At 43.3% G+C, this 12,814-nt stretch overlaps 1 protein-coding gene across 1 annotated transcript; it reads left to right on the plus strand.

Annotated features, from left to right (window-relative positions):
- Positions 1–2,661: 2,661 nt before the first annotated feature.
- LOC147442411 (trans-cinnamate 4-monooxygenase-like) lies at positions 2,662–4,873 on the plus strand. Its single transcript, XM_086528586.1, has 3 exons — positions 2,662–3,683; positions 3,910–4,040; positions 4,166–4,873. The coding sequence occupies exons 1-3, from the start codon at positions 2,860–2,862 to the stop codon at positions 4,756–4,758; spliced, it is 1,548 nt and encodes a 515-aa protein (XP_086384712.1). The 5' UTR covers positions 2,662–2,859; the 3' UTR covers positions 4,759–4,873.
- The last annotated feature ends 7,941 nt before the right edge of the window (positions 4,874–12,814 follow it).

The following is a 12,814-nucleotide window of genomic DNA, read 5'->3' on the forward strand; positions in this document are numbered from 1 at the left end:
AGATAATACCACTTCGGGGCGAGAAGTTTGTCGTGCATCACAACCCCCTTCCACTTTCCCCCTTTCGATCCCAGTTTTACTACATCAAGCATTTCCTTGGTCATGATAGCCCAAGCTTTGTCCTATGTAGCCAATGAGACCATAAACTTGGCACAAAGGGCCTCAGCACGGGATACAAGGTTAAGAATGCCGAGCCCTCCTTGGTCTAAAGGGCGAGCAACTACCTCCCATCTAGCCCACTGCCATGGCCGGGAGGTTTTCGTGTTGTTCTTCCAAAGAAACCTTTTCACTGGTTTTAAGAATTCTTTCCAATTACACTTAGCCATCTTGAGCACGGGGCTGAGGAAAGAAACATAAAAGCATTAATCACTCTAATCCGGCTTTGGAAGGGGAGGAGAACAAATTCCCATCTAAATCCTATTGGATGGCCATAGAGGTGGACCAATGAGGATTAGTCTAGAGAAAATTGAGTCTAATTAATTTAAAAACACTTGATAAAAGAACCAATGAAAATTAAGCCTCCTAGAAGATTATTGGACAGCCTGCCAAGGGGTCCAATGAGAATTAAGCAGCCAGCCTAATGGCTTGCTTAATTCCTATTGGCCAGAGGGCAAAAAGGTCTAATGGAGATTTAAATGCAATATTTGAATTACCTAAACCCTCGCTAAAAGGGAAAGAGGGACACTTGTCACAAGGCTCTCCATTTGACCTCTAATTTCCTATTGGCTAAGCTTGGCATGAGCCAATGAGGGGCCAGGAGGAGGAAATAGCAAGAGGGGTCGACCAAGACTGAGAGGGCTCATTTTGCAAGGCATTATGGCATACACACTCACACAAACTCATGTGTGAAGTAAAGAAGACTATCTCCTTCTCAAGCTTTAATGGAAAGCTCATCATCTACTCCAAGCTTGTGAGAAGGGAGGCCTACACCAACGACTCTTGGCTTTGTGATGCAAATCCAACCAAGAGCCAAGCTCCAATGCATGCTCATCTCATCTACCATGCTAATTAGTAAGCTATGCTAATCTATTAAGAGTGATTATGTGAGGAGAAATACTTCTTTCTCGTAAGAATACTTCTTCTTCCTCTAGATCTACTCTCATACCCTGCTAGCTCTCACCACCTTCGAAGCTGTGTGAGGTCTTGGGTATGAGACCGTGAGGGAATTGATGTTGTGTTTTTCAAGTGTAAGCTTGGTGCTTGAAGCGTCCATCTTCATTGCACCAGCAAGTTATTAAAGGAACACAAAGTATTGTATTGTAAAATGTCTCCCTTGATGGGGGAAACCCAAATACAAAGCCTTTTGGAGGGGGGACCGGCTCCATGTACATCCGGTCCTCAACTGTATAGCTTAATTTCTCTCTCTTTTTGAAGCATTGTTCATGCCTAATTCTTACGAGGTTATGATTTTGTTGCTCTCTCTCCAACTAAGCACTCTTGCAATGCTCATTAGGAATCTATTCTTAATGAAATGCTCACTATGTCTATGTTAAATTCCACTGCACATAAGTTACTACCCCATTAAATGTTACAAATAGCATTTCATGCTATTGTTCTACCTAAAAGCAAGGCCGCAGACAAGCAGAAACACACGCATTCTGTCCCTAATGGTGGAGGGAGAATCAAAGATTACGAAAGGATCTTGCACAATGTGGATAAGTTGAAAGAAGAGGAACGACACAAAAGTAATGGTTATGGTAGACATGATAGCAAAGGCGACGCGACAATTGGCACAAGGGAAAAAGTCGTAGAAGAGATGATGATGGAGATCGCAATATAGACAAGATCTACATGGTCATGGAGATCAGGGTAGACATGATCGACATGAGAAAAGTATGAAAGAGGAAGAGATCATGAAAAACACGATTGATATAGAAGGGATTATAGCAACATGGAAGCAATGGACAAACTACTTATAAAGAGCATGATAATTGTAAGGATAGATATAATGGATATGATGGCAGCGACAATGATGATGAAGCAAGAGGGATTGAGATGATAAAAATCCTAGCAACCACATAAATTAAAGTTAGCTTAATGTTTACTAAAGTTCTTATCGAGCTTTCTACCCGAAATGTGGTGTCCTTGAACATGTTGATTACAGGATTTTCCGAATATTGTTGTGACAAGGACACTTGAATACGGAATTAATCAAACAAATTCACATGGCCATGGCATGGACTTGAATAACCATTACAATCAGATTGTAACATAGCCATAACAATCGGATTTTCGCGACGCCTAATGAGGGCCATTGATCCCTCCTCCGTGTCAATTAGTGAAGAAGGGGGCGGGGGTTTCCTTTACTCGGCTCGACCTGGAGAGTCTTTTGGAGGGCTCCCTCGTACGCCCTCTAAAGGTGGTTTGGGAGAGCCCTCTAATTACTTTGGAGGTGCCCCAGAGCACCCTCCTAGATACGTTCGTGGTGTCCGCTATCTTGAAAAGAGGAGGGACCACTTCATTTTTGCTGGGACCAGGTCACACAGAAGGTCGCGTGGCTGTAATTTGGTATTGAGGGGGGCGAGCTATGCGCTTTGCATGGTCGGTTATGGAGCCGCAGGCCATCTCAGAGGCAGCTTCTGATGGCCAAGTATGGCGATTCCACACCAGCATGACGTCAGCTTATGACGCCTTTTTTTATGACGCCGCGGTGCAGCGGTGCAGGAAACGTGGAGCCGCCGAAGTCTGGTCAGTAGAAAACTCTCCACCATTCAACACAGACTACAAATACCTCGCATCAGCTCTGCAATTCTACGTACTAGCCTTCACATCACAGTGGTTGCACAGACGCTCAATCGCTGATCGCCTCCATAGACAAAACCCTAAACGCCACACACACAGACACACGTTTTGCTAGCTATGGCGTCGACGAGCCTGCTGCCTCTCAGCTTGCCCTTCCCTTTGCCCAATTCACTCGAGACCATCCTCTTCTCCCTGCTCGCCCTCTCCCTCATCACCCTCGCCATCTCCCACCTCTTCAAGGCCAAGCTTCGCCTCCCTCCAGGCCCTGTTGCTGTCCCCATCTTTGGTAACTGGCTTCAAGTCGGAGATGACCTCAACCATGAAAATCTGTCGCAGCTGGCAAAGAAATACGGCGAGATCTTCCTGCTTAGAATGGGACAACGCAATCTTGTAGTAGTTTCCTCCCCTGAGCTCGCCAAGGAGGTTCTACACACACAAGGTGTCGAATTTGGTTCTCGCACGCGCAATGTTGTATTCGACATTTTCACTGGCAAGGGTCAAGACATGGTTTTCACAGTCTATGGAGATCACTGGCGAAAAATGCGGCGCATTATGACAGTGCCCTTCTTCACAAACAAAGTGGTGCAACAATCTAGAGTGCATTGGGAGGAGGAGATCAATTCTGCAATTCAAGATCTCAAGACCAAGCCTGGAGCAGCCACAACAGGAGTTGTCGTGCGGCAGCGCTTGCAAATGCTCATGTACAACAACATGTACTGCATGATGTTCAACCGCAGATTTGAGAGAGAGGATGACCCCCTCTTTGTTGAGCTCAAAAGGCTGAATGGTGAGAGAAGCAGGCTTGCTCAGAGCTTTGAGTACAACTATGGCGATTTCATCCCAATTCTTCGGCCCTTCCTTCGCAAGTATCTGGAGCTTTGTCAGAAAGTGAAGGATGAGCGCCTCCGCCTCTTCAACAAGCACTTTATAGAGGAGCACAAGTAAGCATCGAAGCTAATATTGATTCATCAGTATATAACCTGTTGCTACAATTGTGTTTTGATTGTCAACGTATAACATATTGCTCTGTAGAGTGTCAAAAGCTTGTAAAACTAGAGCTCCCAGCTGCTTATAGAGCTCTCTTATTTGTCTTCGTCTGCATGGAAGCCATGGTTATTTTGCCAGGGATATTGTGAATTTCACCTGATGTCCACTTTCTCTGTGCAGGAAGCTCATCAGAGTCAAACCTCCTTCGCATGATGAGAAGTGTGCCATTGACCACATGCTCGATGCCCAAAAGAATGGAGAGATTACTGAAGATAACGTTCTGTACATTGTCGAAAACATCAACGTCGCAGGTAATTAACATGTAATGCAAAACTTGCGGCGAAAGATTTAAATGTGCTCATGTACTTTCTTACTGAATTCGGTTGAGTTGGTGGTCATTCACATGACATCTTTCTCTGTTGTATGCCTCGTGCAGCCATTGAGACTACCTTGTGGTCGATCGAATGGGGCTTGGCGGAGCTCGTCAACAATCCAGACATCCAGAGCAAGGTCCGCGATGAGTTGAACACAGTACTGGGCAAAGGGGTACCCCTCACCGAACCCGAAGTGCCACGTTTGCCATTTTTGCATGCTGTGGTGAAGGAAACAATGCGCTTGCACATGGCAATCCCTCTACTGGTGCCACATATGAACTTGCATCAGGCAAAGCTTGGAGGGTATGACATCCCAGCAGAGAGCAAGATCCTGGTGAATGCATGGTATCTGGCCAACAATCCAGAATGGTGGGAGAAGCCAGAGGTGTTCAATCCAGAGCGATTCCTTGGGGCCAAGAAGATCGAAGCCAATGGGAATGACTTCAGATTTTTGCCATTTGGAGTCGGGAGAAGAAGTTGCCCGGGAATTATTCTAGCAATTCCCATCGTTTCCCTTGTGCTTGGGCGCCTTGTACAGTCGTTTGAGCTCCTTCCTCCCCCGGGGCAAAGCAAGGTGGATATAACGGGCAAAGGAGGGCAATTTAGCTTGCACATTGCTAAGCACTCGGTCGTAGTATGCAAACCCATCAGTTGATCATGGAACCTTGTTTGAGAAAGCTCCTTGTCAACAGATGTGTAAGAACAACCTGAATTTTGTAGCTAAATAACTCCATAATTACAGCTTGAATTTCATTAAAACATTTGCACCACTGATTTTGCAATGTAGCCTCCAACATGTTTTGTGTAGAGAATTCACGTGCAATTCTATTTTGACATTCATTTCTCAATAATCGCAACCAATCCATTGTCATCGGCTAAACTTTGTCATTGAGCTTTCAAACACCATTTCGAGCCTGTTCCAATACATATATCCTACAATCAATGCCAACATTAAAAAAAAATAAAAATTCAAAGAGCTCATGACTAACAAGCTGCTCCTGCTTGCCCGCAGCTGTATAAATTTTACTCATTGACACATTCTGCAACATCACATTTCCCTACCACTTTTGCACACTCAAAGGCCAAGGTTCACATTTCCCTATCTTCGACAAGCACCTCGAAGAGCCGACTAAATTGGAGGATAATCGTATGATGGCATCGTCTTGATTGATCTCATATCTCTGTCAGAATGCCTTGCCCAATAGGTCATCTGGTGAAAATGGCACAGAGCTTCCTTGCCACAACCATATTGTTAAAAGTATCCCAAGCCCACAAGCCTTCAAGAAGCAAGCACAGGTGAATGCATTTGGGTAGATGCCTTCCCTTCGCATCTAGTCAAAACAGCGCTTAACTTCTGTGCGCCAGCCATTGTAGCCATATCCTGCAATCAACCATTTCAAGTGACGACATTCCGGAAAGGATGCACACCGTGACCTTTTGTGTGGATTTCGCTTACATATCGAGAAAAAAGCACCACCAGCAACCCTATACTAGGAATCTCATTGTGAATTCTCTCTCCCATGTCAACATTGGATGAGTCAGGTCTCTTGGAAAAAATCGTCACGCTGCTTATGCCCTCATGAGAGTGTGAGAAGTTCTTTGTCTCCCTTGGAACCCGCTGATTGCCGGATATGCTCGACATGGCTGTGGCACGGAAACACTGTACTTAGAGGTCGGAGGAGCGGAGTCGGGGGGGGGGGGGGGGCAGACGTCGGGCTGAGGATGGAGCAGAAGACAAGGCCGCGGCAGAAGACTTGTTCACAGGTTCATCATGACTCCCAGTACTCATTGGTTGGACGGAGCCTATTTCCAGACCCACAAAAAACTTGACGCCCCTCGGAAGGCCTTTCGCACTATTTGGCATGGGGTGTGTTTTTGTAAATTCGGGCCGATTAGTAAATTCGGGCCTGCACCTTGAGCCTCGAACCTATAAGCAGGGCATGTGCTCTAACCACCACGTCCGCATGCATTCATTGAAGTAAGGCCAGGTTTAGATGAGCCGGCAGAAGAGTTTTTCACAGGTTCATGACTCAAACGTGCCTAACACTCGTTGGAGAAAATGTAGGGAGCCTATTTCCAGACCCACAAAAAAACTGACGCCCCTCGGAAGAGAGGTTTATCAAGGAATACAGAGATTGCACATTGAACACAAATCAGTGGCGTACAAACACTAAGACGTTAAGCCAACACGGGGAGAGATTTGAACGAATACCTATATATATACATATATATATGGCGTTAAATTGCCCATTCTTTTTGACCAATCATAACGAACACCATATTTTTTACGAAAAAAAAACTATGCGTAAACCTCGAGTTGGTTACCCACCCGCTACATGAAAACTTAGCCGCCATAAGTTAGACGGCCGTCTGTTTTAAAATGGCAGTGTGTAAACACACTAAGGGCCGGTTTAGACTACTCAAGGCAAGCTGTGAGTTGAGCTTCGTCTGGGAGCACTCAAATTCACCCTGTAAGAGAGAACAATTTTGTCATTGCTGGAGTCTGCTTGATCGAACAACAGAAATCTAACGTGATCCCGCTCACAAACCATCCCGCTATCCATGGTGAAAAGAGAGTGGAAGCACAATGAGGCTAAAATTGCATTGTTTCATAAAGAATTGGAGTTGAAGATCATACATGAGGAAGATGACATGGACACTTTACTTGTTGGTACCAAGGATATAAATTGGCAACTCATTTTTTCAAGTGAAGTCATTTCTAACAGTTCCCTTGTGCAGACTCATCTTGATGCTTTGCCAGATTCTTACCAAACTTTTGCTAGTATTTAAAGACTTATGACAAGAAAATCTTGATGTTGTCAAGTTTGATACATAATGCACATTGTTGTTGCAAGAGTCACTTTCAAGAAAAAAACAGGGCTAAACAATGTGCAAGTGAACATGCCTTCATTGCTGCTCAGAGGAAAAGTGGTAATAGCAATGTAGCCACTTCTCATGGTTCTTTTGCGAGTGGTAAATCACCCATTTTCAATGCTTTTGTTGGCAAAACCTATTATGCGAATTCAAGTGAAAAGGGAAAAAAGAAGATACATTTCCTTTCTTTGTAAAGATAATGATCACTTGATCAAGCAGTGTCCTAAGGTGAAGGCAAAAGAGGCTAAGAAGAAAGAGGATAGTTTCAATATAAGTGGAACTACTATAGAGTCTTCAATCAAAGGAGATTGTCATGCTAATGTAGATGCAGAATGAGCTTTTAGTGTAGAGCACTTATGAGGCTTCTGTTGATGATGCATGTATGTCTGTTGCTGCAGATGCTCATTTGTGGTACTTTGACAATGGTGCTACAAAGTGCATTACCTCTCATTGTGACTTTTTTACCTCTCTCGAGGACGTCCCTCATGGGAATTCAGCCACTTGTGCCAACAATGACTCTTATCCAGTCTAGGAAGCTGGAAAGATTGTGATGACGACTGCTGCAAATGGCAATTCTTTTACACTTGTTGATGCACTTTATGTACCTAGGATCAAGAAGAATGTTTTTTATGTATCTGCACTTGCTAGACTTGGTCTTGTTGTCAAATTTGTGGATGACAGATGTACAGTTCATGAATTTTGGTGATGAAATTGTTGCAACTGGTATTTTGTGTCATGGGTTGTATAATCTCACTTTGTATGACGAGTGTGCGCAAAATTTTGCAAATGAAGTCGTGAATTCAAAGGTTGTTTCAGATGCTAAACATTGGCATGCACGTTTTGGGCATATGAATTTAATCAGTTTGCTGCGTTTGCAAAAATTTGATATGATTTCTTCTTTGCCGCCTCTTGAATCACCTGTGAAGCATGTGTGTGAAGGTTGTATTTTGGGTAAGTTGCAAGGTTCGAAGTTTCCAAAGGATGGTTCAGTAAGGGCTACATGCAGGTTGTAGCTTGTACTCGGTGATGTTTGTGGGCCTATGCAAACTCCGTACTAAGGTAATTACCTATACTTTGTGACTTTCATTGATGATTATGGCAAGGATGCATGGGTGTGTTCACTTAAATCTAACTTCGAGGTGTTTAAATGTGCTTCAACAAATTTTCAGGCTATGGCTAAAAATGTTTCTAAACGTACTATGGGCACACTCCGTTTAGATCGAGGGGAGGAGTGTATGTCTCGTGATTTTAATGCATTTTTTGGCTATTCATGGGATAAAACACCAACGTACACTGTCGTATACACCACACTACCATATACACCTCAAAAAGGGAGTAAAGGTGTGTGGCCACACCAGCAAAAACGTGGGTCACTAAGGGCCACAAATCGTGTGCCTCCACCACTACGTACTCCGCACACCAAGATTGTATATATTCGCTTGCCCATGGCGTTTGCACCAAAGGCCACATGTGAGGGTGAATAGAGGTCATCACAAGAACATCGTATTGCTGGTGAGACGAATGTTGACATCTGGGTGGATGGCCATTTGTACCCTTACGACCCTATAAGTCGCTTCCATCCATCCTTTAATAGCCTTTTGATGTTTCTTCAATATCTTGGGAGGGAGGAAGAAAGCTTGTTAGGCTATTGCAAGCGGTTGTGTATGGGTGTAGGTGCTTCTTTGCATTCGTAGATGCACGAATGTCAAGCTCTTCAGCTCAAAACAATGGCATTACAAGAAAGTATTGCCTCTTCGGAGAGGGAGGTTGAAACTCTCCAATAAAAAATGCAGGAAAAGGATGCCCACATTATGAAGCTTCCCAACACCATCATAAATTTGAAACAAACACCCCTTGGTGCAAGGGAGCCAGCACACATTTCATCCATTGAAACCCTTGCACATTGGGGTGGAGCACGCAAATGATGAGTAGCAACCACAAGGTGATTTGTTCTTCACTTGCAAAATAAATTTTTACTTCACACTATTCTGTAACATTTATCTCATTGGTTGCTAGAAACTTCATCCAGGAGGCACGCGGTGGAACAAACCAAGATGATCGAGTCAACCTTCTCACTAGTTGTCTCAATACCCATGATGTGATTTCTATCTTACAATCACCTAGGGGGAAGCACATTAGGAATGCAATCACCAAGGACCTTATGCACAAACTGAGAAATGTGGGTAGTGAAGATGACATGCAAAAAGCTTGTGGTGAGGGTGGGATCAGCACCAAAGCCAACAAGGCTATTTTTCAACTCCTAAAGGATGCCCTCAAAGAGTGTGGAATTGTGGATAATCTATTTCTTGTTTTTCACAAGGTCAACCTTGCAAAGAAGTCCACAAATGAACATGTGTTGTCCTAAAAAGGTAGGAAAAACTCCATAAGATCTTAAGAGAATGGCTTGCCTTACACAATGTGGAACAATATTTTTGTGGACCTCAAAAGGCTTCAACAAAATATGATTAGATTCTACAAATTACCTCAATAAGGTGACACAATATACTTGTTTCTTTTGGTTGTGTTCTTCTTATCAAAGTCTAAGGTTGCCTCTCCTTGGTTTGCAATGCTTGGCACAAAGGTCTCTTTTGTGTTGAAACTTAATGAGTGTCAAATAGTGAAAGGTCAAAGATTAGAGAGGCTAAGTGTCACTTTAATGAATGAAGCCCTATTGTAAATCAATCAAAGGGATTCGGTCCCACCCTGTCTTTTAGTGTGCAATCAGAGAAAGACATTTGGTGGTTGGGTGCTATTGAGATGCCCAAAGAGACTAATGGAGTACTTTCATGGATTTTTGAGAGAACTGCATGGATTAGAGAAGTGATACACTCCCAACTTACAGGTGAGAAGTTGGAGGTTGAGGGTTTTGGTAGCTTTGATGTTGACACCATGGTGGGGACTTGAAGACTATAAAGTATTTGTCTTGCTGCAAAAAAGGGGCTTCTTCTCTCTTTCCTTGTCCATTTTTCACTCGGGAGTACAAACCTAATAGACAAAAGGCACACAAGAACTACACAAAGGGTGGTTCAATGCTTCCATGGAAAGAGGATAGAGACAAAGGATTCGACAATTTTGATACCGGAGATGAAGGTAGAGAATGGGAAGCATTTGTTTTGAGATGTCCCATGCTCAATGCCCTAGATCATGCACAAAAGGACAAGGCTTGGAATCCAATATTTCCATTTCCTCTATCTAATGTACATTTTTGTACATTAAATGCATTTATGCTCATTTTTTATAGGCTATTGAAGCTCGCATTGACTACGCTTTCACAATGAAGTAATTGGAAAAGTCCCAGGAAGCGATGGAAAGGGTGGAGGCACTTCTGAATTCCATTGGTTGTCACGATGGAAATGTGTCAATTGTTGCTGCAAAAGAACACATGGAATTGAGGTTTATGAAATTGCCCAACAAGTGTCAATGAGTGGACAAAAAGCTAGACACTTTTTTAAGAAAGCAACCCAAGGAAACCAAAGCTCATATGATGCTCAAAATAGCTCCAGCCACAAGGCAGGTAACCTTTGGGACCTTTGGAAAGAATTATGCAAAGGTACTACTGAAAATAACTCAAACGGCGAGCTTGCAAGCAAGCACAAGCAATTTTGGGCTACTTCTGCTAAAATGGTCAAGCTTATGGGTCTTACCAGCACAACAAAAGAGCAACGCCAATCATTCCAAGAAGTGTTGGCGGATTTCACCTTTACCCTTGCTTGGGGTAAAAGTAACATCACACATTACCATGGTAAGCCATGTCACATAATGAAATTTTTACAAGAGATTATTTCATTTAATAATGTGCATTGTTTTCTCATGTGAACAACATATCTTGTTTGCGCATGGTGCATTTTTATATGCACAAATATGGTTTGCTTGAGATTTTTAGCACCTAAGGCATTGAGAAGTCCCATTATCAAGCAAGGGGGTGTACTTTAAAAATAATTGACATGGTGGTGGTATGGTGCAATCGAATTATCTGGAAGAGATGTTCAACTCATTTTTTAGCACGACATTTGCTCGTAAGCTAGCCATGGAGCGTGCGCGACAATCCACGATTGCAAGGGAAGTGCACAAAGTGAGTCGTTAAGAGCACATCAATAAGTGGCGAATGTTGCAAGGCCCCTCCAAAGCATGTTGCATGGCGCCAACGCAGAGTGCGGCAAGGGTCAAGGTGGATTCAGTGCAAGTGACTACATGTGAATGCAGGGTCCAACTCTTCTTTGCACTTTTTTTATTGAAGTTTGAGGCACCCTTTTAAAATATAATAGCTTTTTGTAAAAATTATAGTGTAAACGTGCCCTTTTAAAATGGGCCCTTATAAATATTGGATCCACTCATTAGTCACTTATTTATTTAGCACGGGTGACCTCTTACGATACCCGATGGCGGTCGCTAAACAAGCTGCCAAAGAGCATTCTCCTGCCAATAGAAAAACTCTCCAAGGATGAAAGAAGCCGGCATAGCTAAAAGGCACGAGGAAATGCCTGCAAGCATCTGGCCGTTCTTGACACTCTTCAAGCACTAGGCAGGGGAGTCGGGCAAAAGAGTCTTCACGGACAGAAGACTTGTCATGGGCATAGGAGCAACACCAACAAGTCGATATGACACCATGGCGCAGAGTTAAGAAACGCGTCAAGCATTGGTGAGAAAAGGAGAGACCACCATCATTGGAGAGTGACAGGAAACATCATCCACATCACCAATCGCAAGCAGGACCATCTAGAGCTCGTGTTGTGCATATACGTAAAGTAAAGGCATCCCTTCAGATGCAATCACTGATGCCTTGAGAGCCTGACATGAGTGTGTGGCCTTGTGTCATAATGTCAAATGCCTTCAAGATACAAGCATATGAGGTGATTGCCATTTGGGACCGACAACCTCCAAGTGTTTCTTATTAGCCCTCTCACAAGCCCTAAGCCTTGTAGGAATATCTTGGAGTCCATGCACTCGAATGGACAGTTTGTCATACATGAAGCTCACCAACCACTTGTTTTACTAGAGAAGTTCTTTGTCTGGAGTGCAATCCCTTGGAACCCGCTGATTGCTGCATATGCTCGACATGGCTGTGAGGCAAGGAAACATTATAATGAGAGGTAGGAGGAGCAGAGTCGAAGGGGGCAGATGGCGGGCTAAGGATGGAATAGAAGGTAAGGCCAAGTTCAAACGAGCCAGCAGAAGAGTTTTTCATAGGTTCATGAATCCAACATGTCTAGCACTCATTAGAGCAAAAGTAGGGAGCCTATTTCCAGACCCACAAAAAACATGATGCCCCTCGGAAGAGAGGTTTATCAGGGAATGCATAGATTGCATATTGAACACAAATCAGTAGCATACAAGCACTAAGACAAACCAATAGGCTAACCCTCCCTCCGCCATATTCCTACCGGCAGCCACGCATGAGCCAACACGGGGAAAGATTTGGACAAGTGTTGTATATATATACATACATATATATATTTATGTGTGTGTGTATATATGTATATATATATATATATATATATATAATATATATATATATATATATATGGGGTTAACTTGGCCATTCTTCTTGACCAATCATAATGAGCACCATATTGTTTATATATAAAAAATATGTGTAAACCTCAAGTTAGTTACCCACCCGCTACATGAAAACTTAGCCGCCATAAGTTAGACGGAAATCTCTTTTAAAATGGCGGTGTGTAAACACCCTAAGGGCCGGTTTAGACTACTCAAGGAAAGCTGTGAGTTGAGCTTCCTCTGGGAGCACTCGAATTCACCCTGTAAGAGAGAACAATTTTGTCGTTTCTGGAGTCTGCTTGATTGAACAACAGAAATCTGACGTGAATTCAAGTGAAAAG

Source organism: Adiantum capillus-veneris, chromosome 14 (genome assembly GCF_014529385.1).
Source record: "Adiantum capillus-veneris isolate H3 chromosome 14, ASM1452938v2, whole genome shotgun sequence".
Taxonomy (NCBI): Eukaryota; Viridiplantae; Streptophyta; class Polypodiopsida; order Polypodiales; family Pteridaceae; genus Adiantum; species Adiantum capillus-veneris.